This window comes from Nesoenas mayeri (assembly GCF_963082525.1).
Source record: "Nesoenas mayeri genome assembly, chromosome: 14".
Classification (NCBI taxonomy): Eukaryota; Metazoa; Chordata; class Aves; order Columbiformes; family Columbidae; genus Nesoenas; species Nesoenas mayeri.
Window position 1 is genome coordinate 14,681,715 of NC_137556.1, and position 18,774 is coordinate 14,700,488.

Sequence of the window (18,774 nt, forward strand, 5' to 3'; positions counted from 1 at the left end):
CACGTGCTTGTATTAAGCATGAAAAGTACGCGTGCAAATGTGCACGGAAAGTTACATGTGCTTATGTGGAAGCACGGGAGGAAAATACACCTGCGATACGCGAGGATTAATTTTACACGTGCTCGTATTGAGCACGGAAAGTTACATGTGCAGATGTGCATGGAAAGTATAAATACACTCGCAATCCTGCGAGCACTTTTACTCACAGCCGTGGCAGCAAGGGAAGCGCAGTCTCCATCCCGAGGGGGCTCTCGGCGGCAGCATCTTGCTCGTCCTTCCAGAGACCCATGACAATGGACGCAGTCTCGACGAGAGTCCCGTTTTTATTGGCTGATCAGATATGACTGTGGGCATTCCAGAAGCTTCTCTGCACCCCCACACTGGCTGTGGGTGCCCCTGAAGCCTCCAAACATCCCCCACACTGGCCGCAGGTGCCCAGCGCCTCCTGGCGCCTCGGCACTCCCTTCTCCTAACGGCCCTGGCCAGGGGCTCTGGGGCCAAACAAAAGAAGCTGTTGGCCTCAAACAGCAGAGAGAGGGAGATGTGCCCACTCCTTCCATACTGAAGGAGGGAGGGGGAGAGAGGGGGGTTTGCATCCTGCCACAGTTCCCTTGTTGCTTAATTAATACCATATTTCTATGGCTCTTTACGTGAGTTTCTTTGCATTGCTCATTTCTCAGAAAAATAAAATCATGGCCTTGAGACAAAGAAGGACGGGTAAAGGTGATGTCAAGCTGAGTGCCTGTGGTGAAGCTGCATTTTCAGAAGCGTGTCCTGTACGGAGGATGGGTAGGGCTGTGCTGGTCACGCTCCCCTTGACACAGAGAGCAAGTAGAATTGCTGAGAGACCTTACACTGCCCTGCATTCTGTTTACTCTGGTAATGTGGGGCCACTTCAGTGTTTGGTGTCTGCCAGTGCGATTACACAGTCTCTTCAGGCTGTAAATGCGATTGTCTTCTCCATGCTGGAGAAGTAAGAACAGTGCATATCTAAAGTGGCAGCCCAGAGCTTATAGTTGCATTGTAATTATGGTATCAGAAGTAGGCTGGGTGAACTGGGCAGAGGATGTCAGATAAGTGAGGAGCACAGTCCTAGGGGATGAGTGGTGACAGCGTGACAGTGTTTTCTTTTTCTCTGGCCATGATTAGGCAGGTATGTATAGATGTGTGTGTATATATATATACACAAAAGAGAGAGAAGAGAGGAAAGAAAAGCCCCAGCCTTACTCTGAGAGCCTCTTCAAGCTCAGATAATAGGCTTGCACTGAGGTTTAATGTCTTGATGAGGGTTACGTTTCTGCAAGATGCTGGTGCTGCTATTTTGATAAGACAACTCATGGTCTTCTCCAGCTAGTCAAAGGTTTCAGTGGAGTGCCTCATTTTTCCATTGCTAGAGAGTATTTTTCTATCTTGGGTAAATTAATGCATGGTGAGCGCAGCAGTAGTCCAGTATTTGATGGGTGCTATTGAGAGGATTGCTGGGCAGTGTAAACTCAGCGGGTGCCTCATCCCGCTGGTGTCAGGCAGTTGTTTTCCTGATGCCTGCGCTGAGGGAAGGCCAACTGCAACCGCAAAAGTCAGGCAGCTTTGACAGGACTTATTTGAATGGTTTGGGACTTTCTTTTTTGCCTGATACCAACCGACAAATTCAAACCAAATTCCACTGCTTAGGGAAGAAATGCCAGTCATGTAGTGTTGCAGCTTGCAGTAGCCTGAAGGCAGACAACTGCTTCTTTCTCTGTTGTACTTATTTATTTCTTACCTTCTTTTAAAAACAGAAATTACTTATTGAAAAGTCTGATGCAATGCAATATATGCATTGCATTGTGTTTGCTTTTTTTTTACTACAGCATTATGCAGCGCTCCTCTTACTTTTTCCGTATAGTCTACACAAATTATTTTTACCTGTTCTACATGTTGGGAGACAGATGGTCCAGGCAGTAAATAACTGGCTTCCCAGGAGCTGTGAAATTGGATTGTCCCAGGAAATACCTCCAGGAACCTTGTATTTACTGGTATATGTCAGTAAGTCTGCGTGTTAACGATTCTTATACATTGGTGTTTATTTCCACCATTTGATTATCAGGTGGTTCAGTCTAAAGGTAAAACTATTTAATCATTATTTTCAAGGGTAATATTGTAAATATTTCTGAAAAAAATGTTCAAACCCTGAAAACCCATGGAAGAGCATTGTAGTAAGATAGAACTTTTTTGTTTTCTTTTAAAAGAGGAAAACTAGTGTGTTTTTGTTGATACTGCTGTTAAACTGAAAAAATTCTAGATTAGTGTGCAGTATGCATTATGGTGAATCGTCCTAAGGCAGTAGTATAAAATGGAATAAGGAAAAAATTCAGGGGCTGACAAAAGTCAGTGCTGCTGGGAAGTGCTGATAATACTGCCTGAGAAGCAGAGAAATTACTTGAAGCTGAAAGCCATGTTCAATATATTTAGTTTCATTAATACTTCAGCTGCCAAACTTCTCAGTTGTGAGACATGACATTACAGACTCTTAGAACAACAGAAAGGTTCAAAATCGTTACTCTGCTGATTAGACCTTTCATTCTGAAAGGATCTGCAGTACCTGGAAGGCTGATTTATTAAAACGTTCACCTAGGCATTGCTGAGATCTCCATCTCCTATTAGATCTTCTCTCTGATACAGTTACTGTCAGCAGTTTATTTTGAGAGACGCTTTTGTGTATAACTTTTTTAAGAGGTTAAGTTTTAAACATCTTGGACAGTGTGTAATACCTTCTGTGATGTTTCTGAAATAATCCAGATAATGTGTTGCATTAAAACACCTGTGATAGCATTCCTTTTGCACCCTTGGAAAACAGCTTTGTGTGCTAGCTGACGGGGTTATGTAAAATGCAAAGTACAGCTGTAATAGCTCTAGGGATGACTTTCTATTGCACCTGACTCCAGACTCGCAATGAACTGGAAATTGCAGTACAATTATCCTTATGTCACTATGAAAATTTTCAGGCTCCCCCTTGGACCATCCAGGGAAACAGCAGTTTTCAAGCTGTACTCCTATCTGGAAAATGTCACCAGGCTGACAATGCTGGCCTAAATATTTCTGTTCAGAAGTTTCTGTATGTTGCTTAGAAAAATGTATGTCTTCGCTTTCTTTTTGGTGTGATTCTCAGTGTGTCAGACTGTGTAAGGTTTGGAGACGGTTTGTGTAAGGTTTGGAGAAGGTTTGTGTAAGTGTTGTGGTTTAGTTAAGCAGGCAGCTCAACACCACACACAGCCATGTGTTCACTCCCCCCTGCATTGGGTTGGGGGGTAGAATTGGAAAAAAAAGGTAAACCTTGTGGGTTAAGAGAAAGACAGTTTAATAGGGCAGAAAGGGAAAATAATAATAGCATGTATAAGACAAGTGATGCCCAGTGCGACTGCTCACTGCGTGTCACCGACACCCCGCCGGTTCCTGAGTTGTAGTCCTCTGGCCAGCCTGTACCTGGTTTCCCTACTGAGTGTGGTGCCCTGTGGTCTGGAATGTCCCTTTGGCCACTTTGGGTCAGCTGTCCCAGCTCTGCCCCCTCGCAGCTGCTTCTGCATGACTGAAAAGGCCTTGACTAGGTATAAACATTGCTTAGCAACAATCAAAACATCAGCGTATTATCGACAATCTTCTCCTACTAAATCCAAACCACAGCACTGTGACAGCTACTAAGGAGAAAATTAAGTCAATCCCAGCCAAAAGCAGAACAGTAGGTCTCTAGATAGGGTTCAACTCTTCCTATTCTGCAGAAACAGGTATGTAAAGCTACACTTGGCATTCCACACTAAAATGGTCCAGGGTAATTATGATGGAAATGAAGAGCTTTATTGCTTAGAAATATATATATGCTTTTCTTTTTAGCTCTTCTTACATTAGTGCCTCCTTCAGACAAGTTATATATGTAAGCTAAAGAAGATAAATACACACTTAGTCTCCCTGAAATATGTTTATACCTATTTCATCATTGGAAAACTAAATGAAAAAGCTGATTGGAAAAGATGTGAAATGCATGGATTGTTTTTTAATTGGAAAGAAGACTCTTTTCTTTGACCTCTGTGACTCATTTTTATGATATGTAAAAATGGAAATAGTATGCCTATCTTTATATATATACCCACATATAGAAAAGTATCACAAGACACTGTGTCCACATAAACATTATTATTGAAGTGATGTATTTTGCCATTGCATAGCCATTGCTTTATGCAGCTAGTGCGCCTCATGCAGTGTGATAATGAATATTTAAGTGATGTATTTCAGCAAATATAATTAGTACATGGTACCTCAGATAATACTGTTTTGTAGGGCAGTGGTTTTTAACCTTTTTGTAGGTGACCCTCACTTGAGAAAATTGGTTATAAAATGAATCCCTCAGACTGGACTCCTGCTGAGGGTTCCTGTCTCTTTGCCTTCACTATGCACAGCACTTTATCACAAGCAGCCTACTCATCAGGCACAAAGACCAAAGCTGCCATTTCTTTGGCTCCTATTCCTGCTGCAAGCAGACTGATGCGCTAGGACATCTGCAGGGAGCATGTCGGCACCTCTGGTTTTGGCAGCGTGACGGAGCAGCAGTTGCTCTGTGCACAGCAACGACTCCAGTCTGGCAGAGTCGCTGCGGGAGCTGCAGCTTCTGCCTCCCCGCGATGGCCCCGGGAGCTGCACACACCGTGTCGGGCCGACTCGTGTGCGGTCGTGTCCGATTGCCGTGTCAGCAGTGAGGGGATCTGCCGGCAGCACTCCTGCAAAGGACGGGGATAAAGACGCTTGTAGATAACAAGTGATTCGGCCGCAGTCGCTCAAGGGTTGGCTCAGCCGGAGTAGGATATCAAAACTGTGACAAAGTCCTAGGCTTTATCCATTAAACCACCTGTCCCTTTCTCTGTGATTATCTGGCTATTGTGGGTAAGCAATGGAGGATTTTTGTTTGTTTTTTTGTTGTTTCTGTTTTGCCACAGCAACGTTTAATTTTGTATTCTAATATTGTGCTGAGGAGATGACTGCAGTGCACTGGCAGAGACTGATAAGTGACTTACAATTTTATACCACACGTTTACTGAATTCTCAGTTTGAAATGTACAGTCTGGGATGACAGCCAGTCATTCAACCTATTCTTGCCTCAAACACTGTAAAAACATGCGGACAAAAGATGGAACACCTGGCAAATGTTTGGGGTTTACAACAACAAGAGAGAGAGTTAATGATATCCATGGTTATGAGCGAGATAACTTGCTTCTTTACAGCATATGTTGAAAACATTTCCAGAACATTTGGATTCCATTTAACTATGGCCTTGCACAAAATAATATAGAGAATTAAAGCAAACAAAGAGAAGAACTGAAAGCAGACATAGCTTAAACCAGGGTCTGTATTGCTTGGGAAGGAACCCTGGTCCCACCCCACCAAACTCAGCTGAAGGCTGAAGTCCCCTGTGACACTGGCCATGGAGACGGCAGCTCCTGGAGATCTCGTATTATATTCCTGGGTGTTTTGTTGCTTTCTTTTCTTCCCGACTCTTGAGTAATGGGATCTGCCTTTGAAGACGAATTTAGCTTGGAAGGTGGCCCTGTGGTTCTGCGAAAAACCTTTCACTCATTGTGATACCAGATGATGTGGTTTCCTTGAGATGACGGTGTGGTTAGAGTTATTTGAAAAAAGAACTAGGAACACCGAAGACTGGGTTTCTAATGTGGCCTGCAAAGGATTTTCCAAGGGTTTACTTTATTCATTTTTTCTTTCAACGCACCAGCTTTGTTATCTTTTTGTGTTCAATATGTGTTGTGTAGATGTATAAGGAAATAGCTGCATCATTGTTCATTTCAGAAAAATGTGTTTGATTTCTCTTCTTTTAGTCCTTTTATGAAAAGGATTGATGAGGAGGTGTTTGTATGTTTCTTTAGCATTTAATCATGGCACAGAGGCTAATTCAGCACAACTAAGATGCAATCTACGTTACTTTTTTGAGGTAGTATTGACAAAGAACTGGGATGCAGGGAAGTGATTGCTGTGCTTAGATTAGGGATGCTGCCGATTCTGCTTTGAATTTAATCTCTGCGGCGGGGGATTAACTTGTTCTCCTCAGATCGTTGCTCTGCGTGGATTTAGTGCGTGTGTTAAGTGTACCAAAGCCTTGGAAAAACTTGAAAAACAATTTGACCATGTTAAAGCAGATGTGAAGTTTCACTTGGTGTAGCAGGAAACATTTGAATCGCAGGAACAGCTGAGCAGCGGCGTTGGGAAGCGTGCGCTCAGGGGCCATTGCTGCTCTACCTGTCAGGTGGTGACATCCAGAGCCGGTCCCAAGTCCTTCCCTTCCTCTGCAAAAGCAGGGAACAGCTTAGGGATGGAATTACATTGGTTTTCTGGTGGGTTTTTTTGTTCATTTTTAAAGAGGCAAATACTATTTTCCATCTTTCGTTAGCTGAATTTTACCACTGTGTCAGTCTGGTTTGTTCAGTTGTTTTACTGGATAAAAGAATGAACAGAGCATTTTTTTTTTCTTGTTTAGCATTTTGGTTCTGATTAAACCCAAATAAGTCAATTGGATAGCTTATGATTACTTCAAAGATATGTAGCTCAGACTTTGTATTCTTGCATCACTTAAATAGAAGACAGTTTGTCCTCACTCAGCTTCTCATTTGCACATTTGAAGTGAGCATTGCTGATATTCTTGACGGCAGTAAGATCTCTTGAAGAATTGCCTGTTGATTATATGGTCATCAGGCCCTGATTTTTCAGAAGTGCTCAGCACAATCAGTGTGTGCGCAAATTCATTAGAATTAGGTATGTTTGTCTATTTGTGAATTTAAATTGGAAATTGAAAAAAAAAAAAAATTAAAAAGCCAAAACATGGAGGTCATCAGTATTTCAAATTTCAAGTTCCCTGATTGTCACTGTGGTTTCATGAGAATTCTCTTTAAATCCTAAATGTTTGAGTTTGTATAGTGTACTCTGATGAACCCCCCCAATTCATTTAATAATTGAGAAAAGGCATGATCACCTCAACATTTTTCCCCAAACCAGTGTTGACAACTGCTATATCAAGAATAATATCTCATTCCTGATATAAAAAGCCAGATGTACTCCATCAAGACACTTATTGTGTTTAAGCTTCCAAATAATAAAGCAGTCGGCAAGAGGCCGCAGAGCATGTCGTATTGTAAGGTACGTTGTGCCAGTCCTTTAGGCTGCTGATCTTTTATTACAGGACAAGTGATTTATTTTTACGAACTTCTGGGCTCAGCAGATTTGCAGGTACTCCTGTTGAAGTTTTAATTTAGGCAAAGATGCTCATAAAGAAGTGCTCAGATGTTCAGATGTGAATCCAATTTTATATCCCTGGCAAGTTCAATGGTGTTCAGCCTCTGCTTTTGATTCATTTAAACAGATTTTTGAAGAAGCAGCATATTAAACTTTTATATCTCTCATATATGTGTGTGTGTATATATATATATATGAGTGTGTATGTATGCTTCCTAGTTAGTACTTTTTATGTATGTAAGCTTTTATATGTTTTAATATAAACTAAATTATATATATATAATGGTGCTATCAGTATTTGTTTTATTATTCTATATTAGCTGCTAGATTCATCTTACAGCAGTTTTTTGAGGTTTTGCAGCTGCAGTGCATGTTCAGTTACTTCTGCGCAGCTTATTTTGCGTGGTACGTTTTATTTACTGTGTGTGAACTGAGACTTGAGGCAGATTAAAGTAATTCATGGTAACTTGAATTCAGTTCTTGCTTCCTTAATCTTACAGAAATTCTGTTCATTCTTATTGATGTGCAGTTGGCTCACTTTTCAGAACAGCCTCTCTGATTTTGTGGTTGCAAGATTCAGTCTTTATACAGCTGGCACTGCTGTGTCTCTCCAAGCAAAACTTTTTTGTTTATATGGGTATGACTGTTCCATATTTATCCTCCAAAGGGAAAAGCTGCGTCAAACATAAGTTGAAAAAATATGAAGCACATGAATCTTCTCAAGTGATTTTTAACACAAGGGCACACTTTTGTGTTTTATCATTCATAAATATCCACTTATGGAAATCCAGGCTTTGTTTAAAGCCAGCACACAGACTAGGAGGGTAATTCCACTTAAGCTTCTATGCGCATGGATATTGTCCAAACACATTTTCTTCCCGCTGTGTCTTGCTCCATACACGGTTGGGGAGCAGCACAGGACGTTGTGTAGATTAGACGCTGATGTTTTAGGAGACTCAAATGGGAGTTTTAAACACAAAGTTTTCTGGGCTAAACAGTCTCGTTCACGTTTGTGTAGGACATACTTGAGGCAAGAACAGGGAGGTGAGCAGCACATATGATGGTCCTAAAATTTAGGATGTGTTTGTGAATGAAAGTTGTCTTCGTATTTAAAGTGATTGACACTTCCATAGGGTGGGCATTCAGGCAACAGACATTCAAACAAGACAAAGAAACTTCTGTGCAGGTTTAAAACTGCATGTGAAAGATACAGAATTTATTATTATTCCCTTATTGAAGTTTCTTGGCACAGGACAATTTCAACTTGCCTTGTGCAAGTCCCAGGAAACTTGTCTACCTGTTGTTCATCAGGCCGTGCTTCCCCAGGCCCGCACAATGGGTCAGAAGATCAGTGATCTCCCTCTGAGAGCCGCTGGGACCAGCCGGGCATGGTCACCGCTGCGGCTCAGGTGGCTGGGGCTGGACCCGCCATATCCTGTGGTTTCCCTTGTACAAAGGAAAGAGGTGGTGACTTCTTCTCCCTTGGATGGCTTAACAGAAGAGCCTAAAACCTCCCCCTGAACTGGGAAAGGTGTTTGGATAGAACTTCAGCATTCAGATGCCTGAAATGATGCACCGATTTCAGTTCCTGGCTGTGTGGCCTGATTCTCAGTTGGGATTAACCCCCTTTGGATGGATGGTTGTTTTTTGGGGCCAGGTTTGTTTTTTCTGTTAATTATTGGCATTGATTAACTTACAGTTAATTGATGAGTTCAGCAGTGTTTCTACACTTCATTGTTTCATATAAAAATAGATCAGTGTAGCTGCAAATGGCTTCCCATTGTGATGTTTTATTGTTTGATTCATTAAGTACAGAATGTGATTCAGTTTATAAAAACAAATGTACATCATTATAATTATAATTTCATTAGTATTATTTTTTCTGATTATTGTTCACTAGAAAACTACAACTTGATATAATGACTAAAGCATGCAGTTCATAACACACAGTGTTTGTTTTCTCTAATCTCTTTCACTATTTTTATTAGGAGTACTTCAACATGTGGAATTGCACTTAAACTTATTTACTATTCTGCATTTCTGTTTAGTAAAGTGGCTATGCTAGAATGACACCTGCTTATTATATTTTCTTCTAATGTGCTTTTTATTTTAATCCACTTGCCTTATTGATTAGAAAAAAATATTTTCATTATCAATGCAAACATGTCCATATTCAAAGAATGAGAAAAGCATTTATTCTTTATCTCTAAAAAACATCATCTGACTTTTTTCAATGAAAGGGACTGAAAGAGTAGCATAATTGTCAAGTCTTGGTGTGTGCTCATGGCATTGCTAAGAAGAAAAGTACAGGTCAAATCTCGATCACATGGAAGAACACGCAAGCTATCATAATTGCGCTGTTACTCTCTTTTAATATTTGGAATTTAATCTACTTTCACTGGCATAAATACTGTTTGTTTGATGCTGACTGGTAAAATAACAGTGAGAGAAAGCAGATTTAGATCTCTGATTAAGTTTTATAGAAGCCTAAAGACCATATTCTCAAAAGCTATTTTTAATCCATTAAGATTAATTTCTTCGGAGTCCCTGATAGAAAGAGGGAGAAAAAGGTTCCTCTGGGTGGATGTACAGAATGGTCAAGCTGGACGGCTCTCCTGGCCCCACCACAGAGGAGTCTTTCTCCAGGGGCAATCTATAAAGAAGTAATTTTAAATCTAAATTTAGTCTTCATGAACATCCCAACTGTGCAACCTCGAAACACTGTTAGATATAATAATCACTGATGTGACTTAACCGTGTTCTAATGCCTACAGGTCCAAAAGGCACCAGGCTTAGTTTCCTGTTTGCGGGATTTGGCTTTTTTCCAGAAAGTGGTCCCTTAAAAATGCCGAGGAGAATAATATCAAAAGCGCACATTTGTGATTTACTGTTCTTTTCTGTTTTAGGCCCTTCAAATCATCACAGCCAGTCAACGCTGAGACCACCGCTCCCTCCTCCTCACAACCATTCCCTCTCCCATCATCATTCCTCGGCCAACTCCCTCAACAGGAACTCGCTCACCAATCGCCGCAACCAGATCCACGCGCCCGCTCCAGCACCCAACGACCTGGCCACCACCCCCGAGTCTGTGCAGCTGCAGGACAGCTGGGTGCTCAACAGCAACGTCCCGCTGGAGACCAGGTGGGTGCTGGGGAGGGACACCCTGGGGATGATGCCACTGCCCCTGTCTCTGAATGAGAAATGAGACAACTCTTTGGCTCGTTAGGAGATGGGGTTTAGGTCACTGTGTGTCGGTGGTGGTTTTGGCTGACACAGCGCTGAGAGTTACTGACATTAGAATGCCTACAAGCTTCTGATGTGCTTTGCATTGGGAGATAGGTGAACATCTTTGTTCATATGTCACATCTTAAAGCCTTTTATCCATTTGGACTGTCCTTGTATACACAACTCATGGTATTAGTACAACATATTTTACTCATAGGCTCAGAGACAACTTATCATTCATATTATCTGTGTTGCTGAAAAATTATACATTTTGCCTTTCCCGAAATAACAGTCATTTGAAATTATGCATTTTGTGACACAGAGAAAAAAAAAAAAAATCCCAGATTCAAGACCAACAGTACTATAATTCTAATTTATATTTCATCTAGCATGCAAGCTCATTTTAATCTCTTCTGTACGTGTTAACAGCTTGATGCCCGTGGGGCAGACGGTTGCATATAAATGAAAAGGTGCAGCACTCAGGCCTGCCAGATAAATAAATAAATAAATGCCTGACATGCTGCTGTTCTAAATATTCTGGTTTGTTGTCATTTGGGGTATGGAATGTCAAACATATTTAACTTGTGCTTTAAATAGCGGAGCTGGCAGAGCTCATCTTCCAGAATTTAAAATTAGCCATTGTGGTGCTGACAAAAGTGATTGGAATAGGAGGGTGTTCTTGCTGCCCAGAGAGCTGTAAACACAGCGTAAGGATAGAGGAGCTCGTGCCACCGCCTCCTGCCCTAGTTTCAGCTGCTTAGTTGCCGCAGCTTCGGAGATATTACATTTGAATTACAGCCTTCTGGGAATTTAATGCCACTTTGCTGGATTACACCCAGAGCAGCTAGGTACGGTGTAGTTACACCACCGCGCAGTCTCAGCCAGGTCAATTAAGGACTGTCTTTTGGCTTGGAGCTCGGGGAGGAGCTGGTGTAGCTGCATTGAAGCTTTCAACACCTGGGCTGTTGTTACCCTGCAGTTAATCCATGGTTGTAGCACCGCAGGGAAAAAAAGAGGCTGAACAGAGCGGGGAGTCTGTGCCCTGTCTGGGCTTAGCTAAAGCGCAGCACGGGTGCCAGGAGAAGGTCGGGGGGGGCAAGTGCATGTTATCTGAAGCCCGAGGTGTCCATAACAAAAAAAGGAAAGGGATTCTCACTTACTGAACATTTGAAGCCAACTTTGACAAAAAGAAAAACAAAAATGAAGCCCTGCTCTTAACTGCTGCTTCTGTGAGAACATCTGTTACTATTTATAATTTGGCATCCTGGATTTGGTATTTATTACTAAAGTACTGTAAGATAAAAGTGTTGGTCAGCCCATGCTGATTGTTGCTGTGTGCTTCATTGCCCATGTCATAACTTTTAATTCCAGTGTAGAGTGACCCCCTACTGTTCCTCGTCTCTCTGTTTTCATATGAAATTGTTCTTGGGCACAGCAGTACCTTCAAGATGTCATTTCTGATGGCTTAAGTTTGTCTCAATTTACCAAACACAGTTCCTTGGGATATGCACAGAAAGATTATTTGTCATAATATTGGCATCCCTGAGAAACAGGACTGGGCACTTTCCTGGCTGTTTTTATTATCTGATTTTGTGCCTATTCCTCATCACTGGAAACTATCCATTCCGTTACTAACTTTGGTTCGTGTCTCCTTCTTTTTATCATAAACCCTCTGGGAATATATATATATATTCATGTTGATGACAAAAAGGTTACCTTGTGAATACAGTTATTTTTGGAGGTTGCAAGACACCAGGCAGTTAATTGGAGCTTTTCCGTAGAGAGGTTTGTCGTAGGCAAGCATTAAGATATTAGAAAACATCCTGACAGGACTGCTGTGTTCTAAGACTATTCCAGAGCTGCTACAGGATCGATTTTTCTTCTTTTCTGAAATTACACACCTGACAGGACTTGATGACAAGTTTCATCACCAGAATATTAACTCAGAAGATCTTTTTTTTCCCGGTTTGCAGCGAATTTTGCTGTAATGGATGCCTGCAGAATCATTGGAGACTTTCAGAATTAGCCTGTATTTCTTTCATTTTAAAACTCGCATTTCATCTAAATTCATACCAGTAGCTAAAAAAAAGGAGGACACGTTTTTGGTAACTTTTTAGTTCAGCCTTTGCTTTATAGCTGTGCCTCGTTGGGAAACATTGATCCCTCCTATGCTACTTGTTCACAGTGCACTACTCTTTAGTTTTTTCTTGTCAATTTATTAATCTCAGTAGTGAGGTGCTCAGGAGGCAAAGCCAGCACTGATCCACCTGCTTTGTTAGGAAAGAGTTTCACAACTTTTAGTTTTCATGTATCAGTTGCCTTCAGTAGAGGCTCCTCTCAAATGGAAATAACGTGCAAGTGGTCACATCACTGAGCATGAAACAAAAAGCGGTACCGGAGCTGTCTGGAGGGATTGCGTTATGTCAGCACTACAAGACTCAAATCACAATTTAGATTCCGGACGTCTCTTTATCTACCAGTACTGAGCGCTGAAATAATTGAATAATACAATGTGTGTATGTGTGGTGTTTTGTTTGTTTGTTTTTTCTGGTAAGAATCTTTTTTTTTTTGCCTTTCCATCTTTCTTTTGCTGTCTTAAAAAGTTTGGGCTAAATACAGACTGCTTGGAGACATCATTTTTTCCAAATATATTCTTCCTCCACCTCTTGTTTCAATATTGATGGGGGTTAACCACATTTGTTTTATTTTCCTTGTGATGTGAAGTAAGCTTTTATTGCTTGCACTTTTTGCTGTGCCCTCTTTGGGCACCTATACCCCAAGTCTCCATGTACCCTTTGTGATTCTGTATTTTTTACATAATTATGCTCAGCTGTATTGCAGTAGCTTGTTGCTTTTAGTGGAGTTATGAGATTCCAAAATGTTATATGGAGCTGCTAATAATGCTTTATTAGAATTATAGAATCCTAGAACGGTTTGGCTTGGAGGAGACCTTCCCTAGATCAGGTTGCTCAAAGCCCCAGCCAGCCTGACCTTGAACACTTCCACTGATTTGTGTTTGATTTTTAGTGTGCTTGTTTCTGGTCCAAGGCAAACAAATATGGACTATATCATCCCTAGTCAGCTGCTTCTTTATGGCTCCAACAGGCCCCAGACTGGCAGTGTAATTGTTCTGTTTTCTTTGGAATAAGGGTCAGTAATGGAAGGGTTGAAATATCTTTAAGGATGCAGTAATGCATCACGGTAGCATTTTTATGGTGCTATTTTAATGGTTCATTTGTGCAGTACTTAGCTGCTTTACCTTTAGGCTCAAAGCCGCTGTTTAATGCTCTTTAACTTTTATTGTCCTCTTGCAGTCTGTTTCAAACCATCTCCTCCTCCTCCTTTCCAAAGCGCTGGTTTCTACGTTTTCCAGTTAAGAGGTGTTCCTTTATTGCAGCTTTAATCATTGCTCTCAAAGAGGATGGATGATGGAAATACTACTTTTGAACATCCCGGTGTGTGTCTCATTACTTCCAGCCCGCTAGAGAGGCAGCGCTCTGCTTTAAAGCTGGAGATGCTCTGAGGGCGCAGGGGAGCAGCTCGGCTGCGCGAGGGCGGTCGGCATCGCTCTCTACACCGACAGAGTCCTCTCTGGTGCGGGAGCCTCCCACGGGGCCGGCTGCAGGCACCCCGCGAGAAAGGAATGAACCGCAACTGCGGAGAACAGAAGAGCTTTCGTGGAGGGATGGATGGCTGAGATTGCCTAATGTACTAATTTCTGTTCTGGTACTTGATATTAATTTAGTTGGTACCATTATAATTAATAATACTTAATCCAAGAGAAAAAAAAAAAGACAAAATCAAATAGAAATCAGTCTTCTACTTTAGTCTCATAATCAGTCTCATACTTTGAAATATTTTCAGCCAAGATCTTTTAGTTGTAAAGATAATTTTGAATGCATGTCTATATTTTCTTTGAGTATGCTCCCAAGGATCTGTTACTAGGCTTCAATGAGGAATGCAACATACTAATTTTTTTCCTGTATTTTGGGAGAAAGGATGATGGTCACTCTTCTGATGATCACAAAATCTGTTTCCTTTGAAAATCTGCAGGCTTGTAATATAAGAGCAGTGGTCCAAATATGGGACATTTAAGCAAAGTTCATGTTCAAGACTGAGCAACCTGAACATTAGCTTTAAAAAAACTTATGTAGCTGTTCAAAATATTTCCCTGCTCCTAGGGTTTAAGTTATATTTCTGTCTTTCCCAGTCCGATTCCAACACAATCACTCTGGGAGAGCTGGAGGAGAGCGAGCTCGGACAGAAATTGGTGATGAATGGATGGAGTAGCAACGTGAGCTGTATCCCAGTCTGCATCAACGCAGCACACAAACTCAAAATCATGGGGCGTCATAGCAGAGAAACATCCGTGCTCAGCATTTTTATAGCTGCAGCTTCACAGGCAGTGAAGGAGCGAGTGCAGTACACAGGAGCTGTGCACAGACTAGAGTGCTCGTGGCAAAAAATCTAGGAATAGAATATGTGGATAGTAGGATTTAGTGCTGACACCTTTGGGTTGGTTTTTTTTTTTCCTAAAGAAAGAAATTAAATATCTGAAGTGTAGTTAATACTGAATTCAAATGCTCTACGGTAGTAGGGTGTCCAGATCCGCTGCAGAACTTCTGAACTGAATATGTAAACGTGAAGTTTCTGAATGTGTAGAGGTTCAAAGTTACAGCCGCTCTCCGCTATTGTCTGCCTATTTGGAATAATGTCTCAATATTTTGATATCTTTATACATGGTGCTGGAACAGAATAGTGAAACAATTTTTTTTTTCGTTTTGTTAATGCAAATTTCTAGGATATATTCAGCATAATGAACAACTACGTGGAACAATGAAATATCTCACTCCAGTGCAGCTTTCTCTTAGCACTTGCTTAAACTGTAAGGCTACAGGCACATGGTTTAGTCCTCTGAGTTTGAGGGCTCAGGAGCCGACTCCTTCATTTCCTTGTTCCTGCATGGGAAGGTTGCAGGAAGGTTTTGTGGACTGTCCAAATAAATGGGATCTACATGGATAGATTCTGGACCTATCTAAAAATCAAAAGCATCTTACAGAATCGAGTAAAGCACAGTCAAAAGCATCCCCAAGGACTTCATGCACATTTGGGCTATGTTCTTGGAGGAATTCCAAAAGCATTGTAGAAAGGTAATTTTTAGCATGCTACCATAGTATTGTTTTCATTAAGCTCTGATAGGAAAGGAAAAAGGCTGAAGGAAAACACTGCAAAAGCAGAATATGTAATGATGGTTCAGAAAATCACTCTAGATGTACTCATACTCAAATACACATAGGTTCAAAGAAGCTTTTACAGATTGCAGATTATTGCATGTTTTCGTGATCTTGTTGGTTGGGGCATTTTAAAGTTTTGGATTGTGCAGAGTGAACAGGCAGCATGAGTGAGTGAGGCAGGTTTGTTTAGGGTATTACTTTTTATGTAAAATCCTCTTCTCAAATGATTTGATTTAGGTTTCTATTTTTTACATTTGCATGTAGACTGATAACAAAATTATTTTAGAGATTTCAGTTTATTATTCTATTATTTATACTCTACTATTTATAGACTTGAAATAGCACTGTTGCGAGTATCTTTTTTCTTGTTAAGTGAGTAGTTGAATTAAGAGATAGTGAAGAGCTTACCTGTATTACTTTTAAAACATAAGTGTTTTGAAATTATGTTCATTAATGGGTGTAGAAAGCTAAAAATGAATGGACTTACTGAAATGCAGAATGCTGTTGTCATTATCATCATTACTGGAATAACAAATGTAGTAGGAATTATTGGATTTCATCACTTTGCACTATGCTACTCAGAACTTTGCAGCAGAAAAGACACAAGTTTTTCCACTAAAAAGGGAAAGGTCCTATAGTTTGAGGTGATTCAGAGCTGCCTAAATCTTCCTGTATCTCCATTATTGCTCCTGCTCCCATTTAATGTAAGTGCCTATGCGGAGTAACTGTTTTCTTGTGTTTATATCGGTAGCTATTTCTGTTATGCTTTACTAGACATTAACCAGCAGTTTTATCGCTGCATTCCTATAGAATAAACGGTAGCGTGAGAAGGATAGGCATAAATTGAAAGGGTAAAACAACTATTTCCTGGCTCACTCCCACAGCAGCTCGCTGGGATTCAAGCTGAGGGGCTGCTCCCCACCTTTGCAGAACACGCAGGACCTGTTTTGGGCACACGGGCACCAGTCAGGCAGGTGAGGGGTGTCCCCTGGAGCTCCCTGGGGTGGCTGAACTACTGTGTGCCACCCCCTCCATCACCACCAGCCATCCCTGCCAGCCCTCATGCATTTGCTCCTTTCAGATTCTGTGCCTTTCCATGTTTATGTTCTCCCTCTCAGATTCTCGAGCTACTAATGACGGCCACCTCAGCAATCCTTCCTCTCTCCGTATTTTTCACCTTGCCGTTCCACAGACTCTCTCACAGCGTTTGTCATGTCTCAGCAGTTTCTGAGGAGCCCGAGCGCAGTTTGTGTGGTTGGGATGTGCCAGAGCCAGGCCTGGAACACGGGCAGCGAGAGCCCCAGGAGCGGCTTTCAGCAGGGGCGAGAGAGAGCGAGGGTTCTAAAAGCTTGTCCAACAGTATCTCAATTAACATCTTCCAGATCAAATGCGGGTTGTCCTGTAAAAAGGTGTCTGCTACAGAGCTGGTGCTACAGCTATGCTACCATACAAATGTTCTGCTTTTTTTACCTACTCTCTTTTCAGTTGCGGCTTTGTGAACATTGCCCGCTTGTTTTTGCTTAAAATTGTGACAGATGAGGGTGCCTAAAGGCTGGCACCTGCCTTTTGGTACAGCATCCCACCTTCCTGTGAGGCAGCTTTCAATTACTGCGCTTTGTGTGTCCAACTGTGTCTTTGTTAGGAGTGTGGCGATGGCAGTGACAAGCCAGTCTGGGACATAGGCAACATCCCCGACACTCTGCTTTACGCTCTGCGTTTTGTAGCAGACTTTGCCTGGGGAAGTGAAGAACCAGCCTTTAAGGGAATGGTGACCCTTTCGAGAGCTGGGAAGCTGGTATTGGAGCCGCGCTGGAAGCCGGGTGGCTGCTGCAAGGTTCAGTTACGTGGCAGGGGATAGAAGCGTCCCCTTGGTATTGGTGTGTTCATTCTGAATTACTGTTTCTGTGCCTCACAGGGTGTTCTTGCTTCCTGCACCATGCACGGTTAGTTACAAATTGAGTATCTGCAGCAGGCTGAACAACACTGAAATAGTGCGGTGTCGGGGCTGCCCTGTGTTTGTAACAGGTATTGGGTGTGAGGGTGCCCAGAGGTGCCACACTGGGGTAAAATGGCCAGTTCATTTATGGGTGTATTTTAAACAGGTTTCCCCTGAAAAATCTATCTTAGTGATTTTAGATTTGATGTGATTGAGACAATTTCTTCTAACTGTACAATTTAAACACAGATAATGTTTTAAACCTTTATTGCTAACTTTAGTGCATTTGGGGAATACCTAAGTCTCTGTGTTCTAGACACTAAAAAGAGTAGAAACTTCTGTGTGGTTTTACCACATCAGAGAGCCCTCAGTGGTGTAAACCTGGCTGACAATCCTCAGGTTCTCTGCAAGAACCCGAGAGCAACAACATACAATTAAATCTCATTTGTGGAAAGATTGAGAGACACACAGGTAACCAAAGCTTGAACCACTCTAAGGCTCACAGTTCATAAAAGGCATAAGAACAGCTTGCAGTTTTCTCCAATCTTGGTTTGGGCAGAAAACTGCCGGAAAACTTCACCGTTTGAATTTGGCAACCACTTTCAGGCTTCCACTGACATAAAATGATTCATGGCTTCTTTTTTTGAAGGACATGGCCACAAAAGATATTTTTGTTTCCCCAATGAAAGCCAGTGTCTTACATTCAATATTTCACTGTGGTTTGTTTCTTCTGAGAATAAATGTCCAATAAAATTATAAACAGATGTGAGTTTACCATAGCTTTAAGATATTTTTAAGTCCTAGAACCACTAAATTGAGGTGATAGTATTCTCCTGGTAGGTATCTCTTCTATTTATTAATTACTATTAAAAACTTATAAAAATGTGAAGACAAGACAGTTTAAGCATTACAGCTCTCTATTTCTTTTTTCATACAGAAAAAAGCTTAAGGATAGCTTGAGGAGGGAGAGAAGCAATTTATGTTAGAAAGTATCTTATTCTTTCTTTCTATTACAGTTTTTCATTGGAAAAAAACCGTGTTTTTTTCTTCAACTGATTGTTGCAGTGTGCTGCCATGACAATCTGTCCAGAATGGAAAGGGGGGGGAAAAGAT

General features: G+C 41.4%; 1 protein-coding gene across 6 annotated transcripts in view; it reads left to right on the forward strand.

Moving 5' to 3' along the window:
* Positions 1 to 18,774, forward strand: part of TENM2 (teneurin transmembrane protein 2) — a gene marked incomplete at both ends in the record, with an annotated part of 489,425 nt that overhangs the window by 311,479 nt on the left and 159,172 nt on the right. For all 6 annotated transcript variants that reach the window (XM_080353522.1, XM_080353523.1, XM_080353524.1 and 3 more), the window contains one exon: positions 10,173 to 10,407. In XM_080353522.1, coding sequence (XP_080209648.1) covers positions 10,173 to 10,407 — 235 coding nt within the window. The remainder of the gene's footprint in view (positions 1 to 10,172; positions 10,408 to 18,774) is intronic.